At 47.7% G+C, this 17,802-nt stretch overlaps 2 protein-coding genes and 1 pseudogene across 3 annotated transcripts; 2 read left to right on the top strand and 1 right to left on the bottom strand.

Moving 5' to 3' along the window:
• Positions 1 to 9,797: 9,797 nt before the first annotated feature.
• On the bottom strand, positions 9,798 to 11,753 carry LOC125528072 (hydroxycinnamoyltransferase 4). Its single transcript, XM_048692587.2, has 2 exons — positions 11,018 to 11,753; positions 9,798 to 10,908 (listed from the first exon to the last, which is right to left on the bottom strand). Exons 1-2 carry the CDS (start codon positions 11,444 to 11,446, stop codon positions 10,012 to 10,014), a joined length of 1,326 nt encoding a protein of 441 aa, XP_048548544.2. The 5' UTR covers positions 11,447 to 11,753; the 3' UTR covers positions 9,798 to 10,011.
• A 240-nt stretch (positions 11,754 to 11,993) lies between these two features.
• On the top strand, positions 11,994 to 13,905 carry LOC147963290 (putrescine hydroxycinnamoyltransferase 1-like). Its single transcript, XM_087527965.1, has 2 exons — positions 11,994 to 12,552; positions 12,781 to 13,905. The coding sequence occupies exons 1-2, from the start codon at positions 12,133 to 12,135 to the stop codon at positions 13,678 to 13,680; spliced, it is 1,320 nt and encodes a 439-aa protein (XP_087384091.1). The 5' UTR covers positions 11,994 to 12,132; the 3' UTR covers positions 13,681 to 13,905.
• A 270-nt stretch (positions 13,906 to 14,175) lies between these two features.
• On the top strand, positions 14,176 to 16,692 carry LOC147963289 (putrescine hydroxycinnamoyltransferase 1-like; annotated as a pseudogene). The gene is made up of 2 exons (XR_015608191.1): positions 14,176 to 15,519; positions 15,678 to 16,692. The product of XR_015608191.1 is annotated as a putrescine hydroxycinnamoyltransferase 1-like (transcript).
• The last annotated feature ends 1,110 nt before the right edge of the window (positions 16,693 to 17,802 follow it).

Below are 17,802 nucleotides of genomic sequence, written 5' to 3'. Positions count from 1 at the left end.
TCCAGTAACCAAACGCTCCCTAGCCTCTGTCGGAGTGAATAGCGACCACATACGGATCAACGCCGTAGCTCGGAAGATAACCTGCAAAAAATGAGTGTTTGTTGTTCTGTTAAAGACCAAATCATTTTGCGAATCAACCTGTGGTTGAGTTGGTTAGGTGGGCAGTGGTATCCCCAACCCACCAGGGTTCAAATCCTAGTGCTCGCATTATTCCTGAATTTATTTCAAGATTTCCGGCGATGCACTTTTAGTGGGAGGAGACGTTCCCGTCGACGACGAGGCGCCTACGGTGACTTCGTAAATCTCAAGATGATATGCCGGCTCAGTCTCTCGGAGGTGCTCATAGGGGTAGGGTGTGTGTGTGTGCGTTCATAGGGGTGAGTGTATGCGCGTGTATATGAGCGCTTGTGTCTGTACTGATGCTCAAAAAAAAAGACCAAATCATTTCTACAATTCCAGATAGCCCATAGTAAAGCACATACTCCTACGTGAACGTGTCTCGCTGTTTGGAGCTCAACCCCATCAAGCCATGTCCCAAATAACGTGTTGATATTATTCGGCGGAGTAATATTAAAGGCTATGTGCACAGACTGCCAAAGAATTTTTGCCAAGGGGCAATCAAGAAAGAGATGTTTGATGGATTCATCCTGATCACAGAAGCTACATCTAGTGGATCCATTCCAGTTGCGTTTTATCAAGCTATCCTTAGTTAAAATGACTTGTTTGTATACAAACCACATAAACACTTTAACTCTCAAGGGAACTTTGACATGCCAAACATGTTTCGAAATAGGAATAGAGCTAAAATTCATAACATCCAAATACATGGATTTAACCGCAAACTCTCAATTCCTAGTTAGCTTCCAACACAACTGATCGGGCCGTTGAGTTAGTTGAACATCCATCAATCTTCTCACAAGATGGAGCCAGGCTTCCCAACGGTTTCCGGCTAACGCTCTCCTAAAGTGAATATTAAGAGGCGTGGACTGACATGCTGTCTCAACGGTTGCATCTCTCCGTTGAACAATGCTATAGGGAGAAGGATATTGAAGCGCGAGCGGCATATCCCCTAGCCACGTATCCTCCCAGAATCTCGTAGAAGTATCGTTCCCAATAACAAACTTCGTCCGATTAAAAAAGACCGATTTAACTCTCATCAGTCCTTTCCAGAAAGAAGAATCCATCGTCCTTACTGTCACCTGGGATAAATTTTTGGAATGAAGGTACTTATTACGCAGAATATGTGCCCATGTAGCCCCGGTCTCACTAGATAGATTATACAGCCACTTGCTGAGAAGACACTTGTTCTTGACCTCAAGATTTTTGATGCCGAGACCCCCTTAGTCCTTGGGTCGACAAATAATGTCCCATTTCATGAGTCTATATACTTCCTCTTGAGATCATCACTTTGCCAAAAGAAGCGGGAGTGATAGAAATCAACTCTTTTCCAAACTCCAACTGGAACCTCGAAAAAAGACAGAAGAAACATGGGCATGCTTGTGAGAACTGAATTAATGAGAATTAAACGGCCTCCATATGACATCAGTTTGCCCTTCCAGCATCCCAGTTTCTTCTCAAAACGATCCTCAATGCTCTTCCATTCTCTGTTTGTTAGCTTACGATGGTGAATTGGTATACCCAAATAAGTGAAAGGTAAAGCCCCTAATTCACATCAGAACAATTGCTTATATGCCTCATGTTCCTCATTGGCTCTTCCAAAACAGAACAATTCGCTTTTGTGGAAATTAATCTTTAATTCGGTCAATTGTTCAAATAAGCATAACACCAGCTTCATGTTTCTCACTTTTTCCAAGTCATGCTCTATAAATATGATAGTATCATCGGCGTACTGTAGGACAGATACACCTCCATCAACTAGATGAGGTACCAGACTGCCTACTTGACCAGCATCCTTCGCCCTACCTATTAGAATCGTCAACATGTCAACTACAATGTTGAACAGAATAGGTGACATCGGATCTCCTTGTCTCAGGCCTTTATGTGTTTGAGAATAGTGACCTATGTCATCATTTACTCTAATTCCAACACTCCCTTTTTGCGTGAAAGACTCTACCTGTTGTCTCCAGGCTTGATCAAAACCTTTCATACGCAAGGCCTATTGAAGAAATGACCATTTAACTTTGTCGTACGCCTTTTCTAAATCCACTTTGAAAACAACCCCGTCTAGTTTTTTCGTATGAATTTCATCCGACTTTGTGCGCACCTCTGCTAAGTTGTGAATTCAGACCTGATGAGTTGTACAGATGGGAGTGATAGATCTGAGCATGACAGAAGGCGAAACCGATGTACCCCTAAGACTGATTTACTCCAGGCCTAGGAGGTGGAGCTCAAAGGAAGGGGGCAAATCGATTTCAGCTTTCTAGCAGTAGTATCTCAAAGCTCACCAAGAAACTAACTTGAGAAGTGCATGTTTATAACTGAAATGCAGAGAGGAGCCGATGGAAATACAGAAGCTATGGCAGTGAGCAAGCAGAAGAAGGTACACCGATTCGCATCACAGGATAGGAGGAATCCGCTCGGCCAGCGGCGCCATCTTTGGGGGCGCTGCCGCGGCTGAGTGTTGGTTCTACTTCTACGGCAGCAGAACTCAGCGCCGTCGGAGGGGCGGCGGAGTGCCTCGCCGCCGACGAGACGCGGAGGGGCGACCCACCCCACGTCGGCAGCTCTGACGGACGAGGCGGCTGGCGATATCTTCCGGGCAGGAGGAACATGGCCCAATGCAACCCACCCTTTCCGCACCATGCCTGGCCCAAGAGCAGGACCCAAACACCTTGCCTTTTCCCCTGTGGTGGAACCACATCTAGTCCATTTGCATGTGAGACTTTTTTCTTCTGTATTTTTTTTTCTTTTGCATGCAAGAGATACAAGTAGAGTTCATAGGCGTGGGACCCTGGCATCAAGCTCCTGTTGGTCTCCGCCACCGCCAGGTACTATATTCTTGGATCGTCTGATGCAGCTATCTTCTCCGAGCGAGGCGGGTCTAGTGCGGGGGGTTGTGGTGGCACTGGACTGGACCAGGACAGCTGGTACATTTGCCGTATGCAATGATTCCATCCTTGGAGCCCTGGTACCTGAGCTGGTGGAAGCCGTGACACTCCATGGAGCTGTTTATCTGGTGCATGAGGAGAAGTTCAATGCAGTAATATTTGCCTACTCTGCTTGTCTCTCTTAGGTGCAACACATCACCTCCTTTGTTTGTGGTCGCTTGCTCATAGTATTAGTGATAGGAAGGCAAGAATCTAGTTCTAGGAAAAGCTCTATGCATTCATGTTCCACACACTTTTGTTTGTGTTTGTGATGCACAATGTTTGCGGTTTTAGGCTTAAATTCTAACTTAAAGTTGAAATAGCAGGGGTTTGAAATGTTGTTGATTATGTGTGGTGTGATGTTGCAAAGTTTTCATTGCCATCATATTTTAGGTCTCCAGTTTTAGGCATGTTGAAAAAGCAAAAAAAAACTAGTTACCTAAATTTTTTCTCTCCTCAACTAAAGTTGGATTTAGGCAGCCAGAAATTTCTTCTGATGTTGGAGATGCTGTTAGTATGCAAGTTGCATATGACCATGTGTTAATTGTTGCAGTCTTGCGAGATGATAAAAGTAATTTTATTGCTGGGAAACTTAAGAATTGATTGGCGTACATATGTTCTGATGTCTGAGGCCTTGGCTTTAAGATTTGGATTGTGTCTCATGCAATGCAATCAACTAGTTATCAACTTAGATAATATGGGGTCTTTGAGATCATGCAGAATGGAGGGAAGTATGCGGGCACGGCGCCAGCTGTTTTTGATGATTGTTACTACATGGCTTGTGACTTCCCTCTCACTAGTTTCAAACATTGTAATAGGGAAACCAATAGGATTGATCATGAGCTTGCGAGGGTAGCTACGTCTTCTAGAGCTCGGGATTGGTTTGACCCTCCTCACAAACGATGTAACTATTGTTTCAGTTTAATAAAGGTCTCTTTTCGTCCAAAAAATACTAGATGCAGGTCCTGGGGTACATGTTGCTAGCGCCGTCTTGAGGAGGTCTACCGCCTTGAGGCTGACCTGGTAGGCCGGACTTCCGGTATGCTGGTGTAACCTGGTACATAGCACCGTTAAGAAATGTGTGTGTCTTGTATCTATTTTGGACCGAACATTACTTGATCTATGAGACATGCAATGAAATTATGCCAGATTTCTTGTCATTTTTGATAAACAACGCACTCACATTAGCACAACCCAACTGAAATTATACATTTATATGGTCAGGTAGATCGCCAAGTTGTATTCGCATGAGCCCAATGAGCCGAATTACTCTGAAAATTGCTAACTTTTCTTTAGGAAAGGCCATCATGCGTAGCTTTATTAAAACTCAAATAGGGTTACATCGTTCGTGAGCACACTGAATACAAAATCAAGGGGCTCACCTAACCAAATAGAAGAATTTTTATTATGACTTAATGATATCGATCTGCTTGCTTCGCTTTCACTTGCTGTGTATTTTGTGTTTCATCCTTGTCTCCTCCAGGACATATGGGTTAGCTTCGCTGACATTTGGTCGGCCAATCGTGTTAGTGCCCCCACATTTCCTTCAGTTCCCTGCTTCGGATTGTTATTTCCCTTTCTTCGGTGTTTATTTCTTCATCAGAGTGTTTGGATGCAAGAGTTTTGAACTATTGAGGACAAGTCTAGCGTCATTAATCAAAATACCGGCGTTGACAAAAGGCTTACTAAGATGATCAAGAATTGCCGCTTCCCTCGGCAGAAAATTGCTGTTGGAAATCCTGAATATAAAAAGATCATTAAGAGAGATTGGTGAGTATAAGTTGCTGGTTTTCCTATACTTATTGTACAACCCTGATCGCCATTTTTGCTCTGACTTCCTCCAGAAATACCGTGCCTGTATACTACAGCCCTGATGAAGTTAATGTGGGGGGTTCAAAATTTCATGGAAGGTTGCCTGGAGAGAAATCACAGCTGGCTAGAGAGGACCGCCTCCCGATGAGTCTAGGACTGCTAAATGTCATGCGTCGTTATGGCTGTAAGGTCAAACCCGAGATGGTGAGTTAATTAACTACTCCCTCTGTAAACCAATATAAGAGCATTTAAATCACTAAAATAGTGATCTAAACGCTCTTATATGATATATAGCTTGTATCATTTATATGCGAGAAAGTTGCAGTGTAGCTGGAGCTCCACGGTACCCTTTATCCTGGCCCTCAATTTCTGCGTCGTGATTTACGGAGGGAGTAGTTGCCATGCTTTTTGCTTTATAGCTTTATAGCTCTTATATTAATTAACTACTCCCTCTGCCATGCTTATGTGTCTCGCATCAAGTGTGAGGGTTGGAGCTTACTGAAAATTGTAACAGCTTTGAAGATGATATGGTGGCCTGAATTTGGCGATTCCTGTGAGGTAAATTGTACATATTACTTATGAATATATTTCCAGCTGTATAATATTTTGTTTGTTCCCATTTCTTACAAACTTGTCACTAAATCCAAACCATTTTTTTTAGATTTCAAAAGATGAGGTATTAAGGTTGGTGAATGATGCAGATGTATATGAAGTTGACCTGAATAAGGATGCTTGCTTGCGAGTCTACAACGCTATGGTGAAAGCCCATGATGTTAGGACCTCGAAAAAAGAACTACTGAAATCATTGGTTGAGCAGGCTAAGAAAGCATACGAAGCTGGATAGGCAGACGAAGTGCCTGAGAAGAATATGAACCATTAGCTCACGGCTAGCTGAAACTGTTGTAGCTATAACTAATTTTGCGTTGGTCTGAAGGGAGTTTTTGGTACACATGCATGTTGGTTGATAGGGTATTACTGAACACATGTTGATCCTGGTTAACTCTGTTACAAACTCAGTCTGAGATGGTCGGTACGAAAAAGTGTAGTGCTAATTAAGTTGGAGCAAATGTGTTTAATTGGCCCATTAGCTGCTAGTGTTTTGCTTAAATCCACCTTTTGAAGTGTTATTTTTCTGGTCATATCGGTTGCATCTATAACAAATGGGATGTCACATCAGTTATGCCTAAGTATGTGTTTTGTGAAGGATTCGGTTCACATATGTCAACGAAGGACAGATACCGAGCTAATTTTCACATGCATGGTGAGAATCATTGTTTTCATCCGCAGCCAGTGCCACTGCCACCTACTTCCTTGGTTCCTAAATATTTGTCTTTTTAAGATTTCAAATGAAATACCACATACGGATGTATATAGACATATTTTAAAGTGTAGATTCACTCATTTTACTCCGTATGTAGTCATTTGTTGAAATCTCTAAAAAGCCAAATATTTAGGAATGGAGGAAGTACTTCAGTACCATGCTACGTGACCTTTGCCGCCGCCGCTGCTGTCATCGTCCTACTTGGCTACTTGCACAAAGTAGTGCATGGTGTCGGATGAGGTGCCCCCATGTCTGCAGATACTTATGAATCATGATCTTTCTCTTCCAACTTGCAACAGGTTCTTTGTGGAAGCGTCGATCCTGTCCTTGGTCGTTATGCTCACTCATGAACTCATCACTTATCAGGACTACAGAAGCACGATCATACGCCCTCCCAGTGTGCATGTTTAAGGCAGGCAAGTGAGCAACATTCGCGCGACCTCCTGGTCCTACAAGTACGGCAGCAGATCGGTGAGCACTAAGCAATGAGTCTCTTGTTCCACCGATCCCTGTCTCCATTGCCTGTGGTTCAAACTGCGTATTTCTTTTAGAGAACGAGATCCACCGTGAGGTCGAGAAAAGACAAGGGAAGGGGATATCGTGATCCCAGAGAAAGGGACATTCTTCAAGTCAACTTGTAACACATTCAAGCTTTTCGTATATGTACGTAGGTGACAACTTGTTGCACTAAAGTTATCAAATGATCCAGATGGAGATGGGCCACCAAACCATGTGTTCTATTTCCATCGACATGAGACCCTGACGACTCCGTAGTAGTGCTTAGTCACTACCGGAATCGCACCCTATGCCGACGGCCAGGGCCGTCGGCATAGCCCTGAATGGCCGTCGGGACAGGCCTATGCCGACGGCCGTGGGGTCAGGTGTGTCAGGGTGTAACTTCAGATACGCTTCGGAGTAGGCCTTCTTCCTCCCTGCGGTCTTCTTGCCGTAGTACTTGGGCTCGCCAGGCTTGGGGTCCTTCCGCGTATGGGCGATCTCCCACGCCTGCATGTGTGAGAGCGACCGCTTTAGTTTATCCTCCTGCACCACCAAACAGAGATTAGTCATACATAAGAAAGTGATGGTAAATAGAAGAAGACCTCCCCACCCGGTTGTGTTAGGTCATCCCATAGGAACACTTTGGAGCAACATCCGGGCCAGACCCACAGCAAGATCCCCTCCGTGTAGACCCCACGCGTCCGTTTCCCCCCTCCAGGTGCCGGCGGCGACGCCGTCCGTGAGGGGGGGCACACCCCGGACACGCGTGCCAGGCATTTGCAACCGCCACAACACTTCCAGACTTGTGAGAGGCCGCCTACGCAAGATTTGGCGGCATGCTAGCCCCCGGAGGCCGCCGGCCACAGCCGTAGACGCGCGAAGGGCAATCCGTGTAGAGGGAATTTTTTGGATACTTCTCCATCACCAAAAATTATGAAAAATACCATCGTTCCTATAGCACATGTGCCCACATCGTGAAAAAAAACTCATGATTTTATCGCGCTCCAAGTATTTAGTAATATTGACGCCGCATCGTTACCGCAGAACGTCTACTACCGTGTCATCGCCGTCCGTGAGGGGGGGCCACGCACCGGAGACGCGTCCCGCCTCTTTGGACATGCCACCACACCACCCCGCATGTATGAGGGCCCGGTGCGACGCTCCGGTGGCATTGCTACCCCCCCCCCCCCCAGTGCCCTCGTCCCGCCTAACCCTGTAGCATTTGACCACGGGATCTAGCCCTTTGACTTTGCACGGACGGGCTTTGACCAGTGGACCTCCCCACCCGGTTGTGTTAGGTCAGCCCATAGGAACACTTTGGAGCAACATCCGGGCCAGATGTTGCCGTGGGCCTATGGGCTGACCTTACACAACCGGGTGGATACGTCTACTGCTCAAAGCCCGTCCGTGCAAAGTCAAAGAGGTAGATCCCATGGTCAAACGCCACAGGGTTAGGCGGGACGGGGGCCCTAGGGGGGTAGCAATGCCACCGGAGCGTCGCATCGGGACCTCATACAAGCCGCGTGCCGGGTGCCTACGCCTGCCACCATGCTTATATAACCGTAGGAGGGCCACCGCAACACCTGGCGGCATTGCTACACCCCAGGTACCCTGTCCCGTCTAACCCTGACACAGACGACCGCCGGGTCTATCCCTTTGACTTTCGCTGGACGTGGTTTGACCGGTGGACCTTTTCACCTTGTTGTCATAGCCCAGCCATAGCTACACCCCCCAACACAGTCCCGACACAACCCACCCCAAGATTCCCTCTGTGTCGGCCCGACGTGGCCGTTTCCCCCCTCCGGGGCACGGCGGCATCGACGCCCATGAGGGGGGAGGGGGCACACCTCAGAGCCGCGTGCCTGCGCCTGCCACCACGTTTCCACAACCGTAGGAGGGCCCACCGCAACACCTGGCGGCATTGCTACCCCCCACAGGTACCCGGCCCGTCCCGTCTAACCTCTCTGTGACACGACGGAAGAAGGCCCGCGTGGGGGGCAATCGATATATGTTTTCTGTACATTTAAGTTAATGAAATTAGTATTGGAAAAAAATTAAAAAAAATAATAAGAGAAAATACAAAAAATATAAAAATATTATTAGAAATCTATGCCTACGGCAAAGCCGTCGGCATAGCTACGGCCACGGAACGGTAGAGCCCTGGATCGATGACGTGGCGTAGGGCGGGGATCAATGACGTGGCAAAAACCATGGGCCAGGCCTAGCCGTCGGCATAGAAATTCCACCCCACGGGATCGGCGAACGACGCGGATCGATGACGTGGCGGCGCGGCGGATCGATGACGTCGGCATAGCTAGGCCGACGGCTAGTCCGTCGGCGTAGCTATGCCGACGGCCACCGTTAGCCCGTCGGCGTAGCCTGACGCCGTCAAACTGCCGTCGCCGCCCGGGTAGACGTGCCCACGCGATATGCCGACGGCCTGCTCTATGCCGACGGCCCCCGTCGGTATATTCGGAGAAACGCCGACGGCTTATCTATGCCGACGGCCCCCGTCGGCATAGATGGCTATACGCCGACGGCCTTTCTACGCCGACGGCTTTAGTTGGGCCGTCGGGGTATGCCCATATATGCCGACGGGGGCCGTCGGCATAGATACAGCCGTCGGCAAAACAAGTTTTTCTGGTAGTGAGTGTTCCATCTGGTGTTTACTAGGTGTTTGTTGGGGTGGTGTTGCCGTTTTCAGCGCCCTTGTATGCAGCCTTGGGTGTGTCTGTGTGCGCGCGCGCGCGCGTGTGCGTGCGTGCATGCGCGTGTGCGTGCGTGCGTGCGTGCGTGCGTGCGTGCGTGCGTGCGTGCGTGTGTGTGTGTGTGTGTGTGTGTGTGTGTGTGTCAGCCAGTTTCAACTTGTTCGGTGATGGTGCTTTATATATAAAGCGGGGGAAACCCTTTTCGGAAGGGAAAGAAGGAAAACGGTGAAGTTTGGTATCGGCGCCAATTACTTCTGTTTACCTTCAATTTGGTCCGGTTCTGGTCTCATCTAAAGAAAAAGCATTGATGCAATCATAATATCTTGAGGGTTGGAGATTGCTGATCTGTATCTAATTGTTATATGTTCCTTTTTAGGATTCGAGACTACTGATGGGTTACATGTAAAAACATGCTTGTGAAATGCGATATTTTGCTGATTATCTGCCTTAGCTACACAATTGTCCATGCCTGTCTCCAATACACTCAAAAACATACACATTATTAGATCTGGACTAACTGAACCTCGAGTCCTCGACACACACTTAGACAAAAACAACTAAGGCACATAGGATTGGAGATGTTCAAAGAAATAAAATGGAAGTGCATGGGACACTAGCCGGCCAACTAGAACTTGGAATGCAGTATATCGTCGAACTTGGCATAAAACAAACGCTTGAACTCCGTGAGAATTGCAGCCTCTGTATAGATGACTAGCTGCACGCTGCCATCCCCCTGTGTGCTGTTCATCAGGTGCACAAGACCTCCGCGGCTTGATTCTGCACGCATCACAGCCAATGGCTTTCCCCAGCTGAAATCCAAATCATACAACGGCAAGCCAAGCCAGTTGACCACTCTAATGTCCGTCACCGGCAAGTTGCCCATCGCCGGGGTATGGCGGTTGTCCCTCTCTGCTAATGCTAGCTCGACGTAGTCGACCGCCGAATGCACTAGCTCATCGTCCACCCGGGTGATGGTGTCTTTGATACGGCGTGCCACAAAGGCTAGGTCGCCAGACGTGATGCTCTGTGCTTCTTCAGCGACATTTATGTTTATTATCGCGTTGCCGAAGTAACCGTCCGGGAGCGGTGGCGTCATTCTGCGTCGGACATTGGCCATGAATGTGAGGCGTGTTGTGGAGTCTGGTGGTAGCCTCCGAGCTAGACACATGCATTGCCACGTGTGGGCGGTCAGTGCACTGAAGGTGCTCACACCACCGCACGTGAGCTTAAGAGTAGAAAGATGGTCCTTACGGACGGTGAAAACCTCAAGCTTGTTGACAATAGAGGTTTGTGATAGGATCATCTTGGGGCAAAAAACGGAGAGGGCATCGGGATGAACAACAGGTGGATCGCGCGCATACAAGCGGGAGCGGTCATGGCAGGGGAGGTTCACCAAAGCTCGGTCGCCATCCCTAGAGAAAGCAGTCCATGTCTGGAGGAAGTGGAACATGGCAGTGCCATCCAAGGCGCCATGGTGGGTTGCCATCCCTAAGACCACGCTGCCACACTTCAAAAATGTCACCTACATATATGGATTTGCGGCACAAGTTTTACATTTGATTGTTTTTGAATGAATGAAAAACTTGTAAAGGAGGTCCTAAAAAAACTTGTTAAGAAAGAACCAGATATACCTGAATAGCGCACAAGAGGCCGGCTGAGCCGTCGATGTGGGGAACAAACAGCCTCCTTTGCTTTGGCAATGGCTCGAAGTTGCTAAAGTCATCGACGGCAAGGCGAGAGTGAGCCACCAGGAAGAGAATGCCTTTTCCGTTGCAGTCGATCTCCATCCTGCCGTCCACGCCCTCCTTGAAGCGGCCGGCCAACGGATAGAAGGGCACAAGAGCCATGCTCAACGCCGTCTTCAACCTTGTCACGCCGAAGAAGTCACCGGAGGTAGTTTCATCGCCGGTACGTGGACGGTAGAAGTGGACGACTGGGGTGTAGCCTCCGTGGACTAGCATGAGGTCCAGCGGCGACAGACGGAGCGCTCTGCTCGGCGTGTCCGCGGCCGGTGTTACAAAGCAAGACTCTACCACCCGCACCTCCTCCTCGCTGGCCATTCTCCTTCCTCTCCCCTCACCTATCTTCTCTCTCTCTCTCTCTCTCTCTCTCTCTCTCTCTCTTCTAGCGTTAGCTACTGTGTTGGCAATGGAGCAAAAGCAGCACTAAAACATGTTGAAGTAGAGATGGTTTCCTCTTAAAAAAAGGAAAGAGATGGCATCTTCGCAAGCAATTATTGATGGAGCGATCAGATCTCACCATTTTCTTTGGCTGCTGCCAGCAGCATGACCTATGGATGGACGAGAATCAAATCGCAATAACGCGTGCCACCAAACAATGGCGGGACGGTGGTCCGCCATTTCCCACTGAACGAGCATCAATGGCTGGAGACGAGCATCAATAGCTGGACCTGCGCCTGCCACCAAACAATGTCTTTAATTTCCTTGAATATGTAGGAGTAGGAGACAGCATCATGGTGAGGACTGAGGACACAGCTGTAGAGAAAGAAAACGACGAGATTTGATATTAACGCCATGAATGTCCCCATCAACCAGATCGACCTCCTTTCTTCACCATTATCAGGTCTAAATTTTATAGGACTGGAGACCGCTGAGTGATCACATGCCAAAGGATATGCGATCCTTGCTCATCAGTCCTCACTGCCCATTTCCAACTCGGTAGGAAGAGAAAAGAAAAGAAAGACAGTAGGTAGAGCAACAAGGAGAGAAACAACTACTACTCCAGAATGGCCGGCGAGGAGGAGGTGCAGGTGGTCGAGTCCTCGTTCGTCACGCCGGCGGCGGACACGCCGAGCAGAGCGCTCCCGCTGTCGCCGTTCGACCTCATGCTAGCCAACAGAGGCTACACCCCACTCGTCCACTTCTACCGCCGACCAGAAACCGCCTGCGACGACTTCTTCGACGTGACAAGGTTGAAGACGGCGTTGGGCAAGGCACTTGTGCCCTTCTACCCCCTGGCCGGCCGCTTAAGGGCGGGCGCCGACAGCCGGTTACAGATCGACTGCAACGGCAAGGGCATGCTCTTCCTTGTGGCTCAGTCTCGTCTCACCATGGATGACTTCAACGACTTCAAACCATCCTCAAAGCAAAGAAGGTTGTTTGTTCCCCACGTCGACAACTCAGACGGCCTCTTGTGGGCTGCACAGGTCCGTTTGATTCCTAATTGCTCCTTTTTTTTCTACTATCCAAAATCAATTACAATTAACAGTACTAACATTTACTACTACGAAGCAATTAGTAATATGTACCACAAATTAAGCCATACATCTATGTATGTAGGTGACATTTTTGAAGTGTGGTGGGGTGGTCTGAGGGTCGGCAACGCCCCATGCTGCAATTAGTAATATGTACCACGAACATGTCTATGTATGTAGGTAACATTTTTGAAGTGTGGTGGGGTGGTCTTAGGGTCGGCAACGCACCATGCTGCCATGGACGGCTCTGTTGTATTCCACTTCTTCCGGACGTGGTCAGCTTTCTCCAGGGACGGCGACCGGGCTATGGTGAACCTCCCCTGCCATGACCGCACACGCTTGTGTGCGCGTGATCCACCCGTTGTTCATCCCGAAGCACTTGCTGTTTTTAGCCCCAATATCAACCTACCTCCACAGCCGGGGCATGTCGTCAACGAGGTTGTTGTCTTCACCCTTTCCAAGGACCAACTTTCAACTCTCAAGTGCATTTCTGGTGGGGATGCCGTGAGCACCTTCAGTGCAGTCAGTGCCCACCTGTGGCAATGCATGTGCTTAGCCCGGATGCTACCGCCGGACGCTACGACCCAGCTTATGTTCTCAGCCAACATCCGTCGCATCATGAGGCCACCACTCCCAGACGGCTACTTCGGCAATGCTATAATAAACCTAAGTGTCACCGACAAAGTGCGTGACATCAGTTCGTGTGAGCTGACATACATCGTGCGGCGAATCAGAGACACCCACAGCCGGGTGAACAATGAGCTAGTGCATTCGGCAATTGACTACCTCGAGCTAACAAAGAGAGACGACGAGCGCCCGGCTGCAGGCAATTTGCCGGTGACCGACATAAGAGTTGTCAGCTGGCTTGGCATGCCGTCGTACGATGCGGATTTCAGCTGGGGGAGGCCATTGGCTATGTTCCGTGCTGAACCAAACCGTGGAGGTTTTGTGCACCTGATTGACAGTGCAGAGGGTGATGGCAGTGTGCGCATCATCATGTCTATAGAGGTTGCAATTCTCAGTGAGTTCAAGCGTTTGTTGTATGCCAAATTCAACAACATGTTGTATTCCAAGTTTTAACCTGCATTTACCAGGTGTGTTCGAGACATGGATCTTTGATATTTGTACCCTGTAGGGTGTTTGTACCCCGAGAAATAATCTGAAGCAGCTGCGCTATGCTTATCCAATTGAAGTCAAACCTTTTGGTAGCAGCTGCAGAGTAGAGTAGTTGCTCGTGGAATGCATGATTTTGTTTAGTGCGATGAACCGAATTAATGCAAATGGAATGGTTTACGTGCTCAGTCACTCTTGGTTCTTTTTCTTTAGTCCCTGTGCTTTATCTGTGGTGGTGCTTCAATCTGCCATGTCAGGCGGTCACCTTCAGCCATGGCAGCGAAAGTTAAATTTATTTGAATCCATCTATATACTGAGGGGGAGGAAGGTCGCTGAACTCGGTGAGGGACTAATTTTTACCAATGTTTTAAATAGCGGCAGACCTCCAAATCAGCTATAGCGGGCTATAACGGGCTATTTGCACATGAGACCATTTAGTGGCACCCTACTGAAAAGACTATTTCTAAAATTATGATTTTCCTTGTAATAATGTATGTAATGTAAATTAATGTTGTTTCTACCCAAATATCATATGGGTCCAGCCAGGCAGGATCAATGTCTTCACCAAAATTTGACACTTGTTCGAAAAAGAACTAGAATTTGATACTGCTGGCAGAAACTATTAAGAACATTGATGCTTGCCCCTAGTCTTTGTGTCAGGTTGGACCTAGCCTCCTTTGGATATTCACTAGTCCAGCATACAGTAGTCGTAGTAAGAAACATGTTGTGAGTTAACCGAGACACTGAGGTAGTACTAGTTGACCATGGAGATGGGCCACCAATGTCTTTGATTTGCATCAATGGGAGACGCATCATCGTATGGTACGTACAGCTGTAGTGAAAGAAAATGATGGGATCCCAAATCGCCATGAATGTCTCCATCAACTTTTATTTACCTTTAATTGTCTGGTCCTGGTTGATACAGATCATATATCGAAAGAAGGATGCTTTTAAATAATTGCTGCTTGTGGAATGCGATCTTCTCTTCAAATAATTGCTCCATGATCGGTGCCCATTTATAACCGGTACTCCCTCCGTCCGGATTTATTAGGCCTAAAGACAACTTTTCTTAGACCAAGACACATAGTAAATTGCTCACATTAATTCTTCCATTCCACTCCCAATGCACTCTTTCACATGCATGCAGCCAATGAAAAAATATGCATGAAGTGAATTAATTTTCCAGCCATGGCACCAACAACAATGGCTTTCAATACAACCAATGAAATGGTTGCATGCATGCACCTTTCCAAAGCAAGGCCTTATAAAAAGGGACATGCTTGTGATGCTGAGAGGCTTAATAAATCCGGACGGAGGGAGTAGTAGTTAGCAGTAGAAGGAAAAAGAAGAACTGGAGGGAGAGAGCAAGAAGGCGAAACAACTAGAATGGCCGGTGAGGAGGAGGTGCAGGTGGTAGAGTCCTGCTTCGTAACGCCGGCCGTGGACACGCTGAGGAAAGCGCTATGGCTCTCGGCACTCGACCTCATGCTAGCCAACAGAGGCTACACCCCGCTCGTCCATTTCTACCGTCGATGTCCCGGCACCGAAACCACCGACGACTTCTTCAGCGTGACCAAGTTGAAGACAGCGCTAGGCAAGGCCCTTGTGGGCTTCTACCCCATGGCCGGCCGCCTCAAGGTGGACGCCGACGGCAGGTTAGAGATCGATTGCAACAGCAAGGGCATGCTTTTCCTCGTGGCTCGCTCCCAACTTACCATCGACGACTTTAGCGATTTGAAACCATCACCAAGGCTGAGGAGGTTGTTTGTTCCCCAAATGCTCTCAGCTGAGGTGTGTGCCACCCAGGTCAGTCTGATTCTTACATAAAGAGCTAGTTTTTATTTTTGTCCGTCTTTTTTTCTTTCTAACCAACTCAACTATATTATATATGGTAGTGCACTACTATATGTATTACATATACATGCCTACATGTGTAACAAACTAATCCATGTATGTATGTGTAGGTGACATTTTTCAAGTGTGGTGGGGTGGCCTTAGGGACGGCAGTGCACCATGGCACCATGGATGGCATTTCCACGTTCCACTTCTTCCAGACATGGTCAACTTTCTCGAGGGATGGCGACCGGGCAGTGGTGAAGCTCCCTACCATGACCGCACCCACTTGTGTGCACGGTACCCACCCGCTGTTCATCCTGACACCCTCTCCCTTTTTTGCCTCAAGATCAACCTATCCCAGCCCTTGGGGCCCGTGGTCAATGAGGTTTTCACCCTTCGCAAGGATCAACTTTCCACCCTCAAGCGCATCTGCGGTGGCTCCGGTGTTAGCACCTTCAGTGCCGTGAGCGCCCATTTGTGGCAGTGCATGTGTCTAGCTCGACAGCTCCCACCAAACTCCACGACGCGCCTCGCGTTCGCCGCCAACATCCGGCGCGCCATGACGCCACCGTTCCCGGACGGTTACTTCGGCAATGCGGTGATAAACGTCAGTGTTGTCGATGAAGCGTGTGGCATCACCTCGGGCGACCTGGCCTACATCGCGCACCGGATCAAGGACACCCTTGGCCGGGTGGACGACGAGCTGGTACGTTCAGCGGTCGACTACCTCGAGCTCGACCAAGCAAAGAGGGACAATAGCCCTGCCATAGGCAATCTACTGGCGACGACATGAGAGTGGTCAGCTGGCTCAGCATGCCGCTGTACGACGTGGATTTCAGCTGGGGAAAGCCATTGGCTGTGCTGCGCGCCGAATCAAACCGTGGAGGCTTCGCACACCTGGTTGACAGCGCGCATGGGGATGGCAGCGTGCACATCGTCATGTGTATAGACGCTACCATCCTCAAGGAATTCAAGCGTTTGTTGTATGCCAAGTTCGAGAGCATGGTGTATTCCAAGTTCTAGCCGGCCGGGGCTAGTCTTTTCTCACACCTCCGTTTCTATTTGTGTTCTTCAAGCATCTCATATGTGCCGAGACTATTATTTTGATGGTCTCTGTCGAATAATATAATTTCAGTTGGCCTAGATCAAATAATTTTCATGTCCTGGAGTGTGTTAATGACACGGATGTTTGATGTTTGTAACCTATTGGATGTTTGTACCCTGATTAATAATCTTAAGCAACTATGCTAGGCTTATCCAATTGAATTTACTCTTCTGGTCTCAGGTGCAGAGTAGAGTAGTTGCTCGTGGACTGCTCGATTTGTTTAGCGCGGTAAAGACAAATAATTCTAATGAAATGGACTTTTACGGGCTAAAGCATTTTTGGTTCATTTTATTTAGTCCTTGTGCTCTGTCTGTGATGGTGCTCACTCTGCTCGGTTACCTTAGCCATGGGCCATGGCAACAAAGGTTAAATTATTGGAAAACTTACTTTTTCCATATAATCTCTGCACCTATCGTATATTGATCCATAATGTCTCATCAAGAAAAACTTACTTTTTCCATGTCTATCTTTCAACACTTCTGTTTATCAGATTATATGGGGGAGAAGATGAGAGCCAACTAGGTGGTCTGCATCGCATAAAGTTTCACCCGGCAGTGAGAGTGTGTTTACTACATTTACATCAATCATGGAATCCATACTTTCTAGGTTCATTTCTAACAATATATGCATGATCTTTCTTTTGAAGTTCAAGGGTTCAGATTTATGGATGCTACGTATACAAGATATGATAATATATTTTTAGCTATGATATTAGAGTGCCCTTTTCGATTTCCATATTTAAAGTGGCGAGCTATGTATGTTTATAATGATTCAAATATTGTCAGCTAAACATGACAGTTGTGCCTACAGACAGTACTCTAAACTAGGAAACGTAAGAAAATATATGAGCTAACTTAGTCACTGACATATATACTATTTGTAGCTAAATTGAAAATATGATGTTTACTCTTTATCAAGAATTTTAAATTATTTTAACCACCTGCAATTCCAGTATGGTCGCATTGTTGATCACATTGCAACTGCTCCTGCTATTGCAGGTTTAACTTGAATTTTGGTTTATGTAGCCAAATTGACTGACCTCTCCATAGGTTTCTACCTCTCTATATTCCTCTTCGTGTTGCCATGTAATTACATCAATTTTTTGGGGAAAATCAATGTATAGATCCATTGTTTCTTTGTACATTGAA

Source organism: Triticum urartu, chromosome 6A (genome assembly GCF_056163025.1).
Source record: "Triticum urartu cultivar PI428250 chromosome 6A, HENAU_Tu73, whole genome shotgun sequence".
In the NCBI taxonomy this organism is placed as follows: Eukaryota; Viridiplantae; Streptophyta; class Magnoliopsida; order Poales; family Poaceae; genus Triticum; species Triticum urartu.
This window is presented reverse-complemented; position numbering and strand designations above follow the sequence as displayed.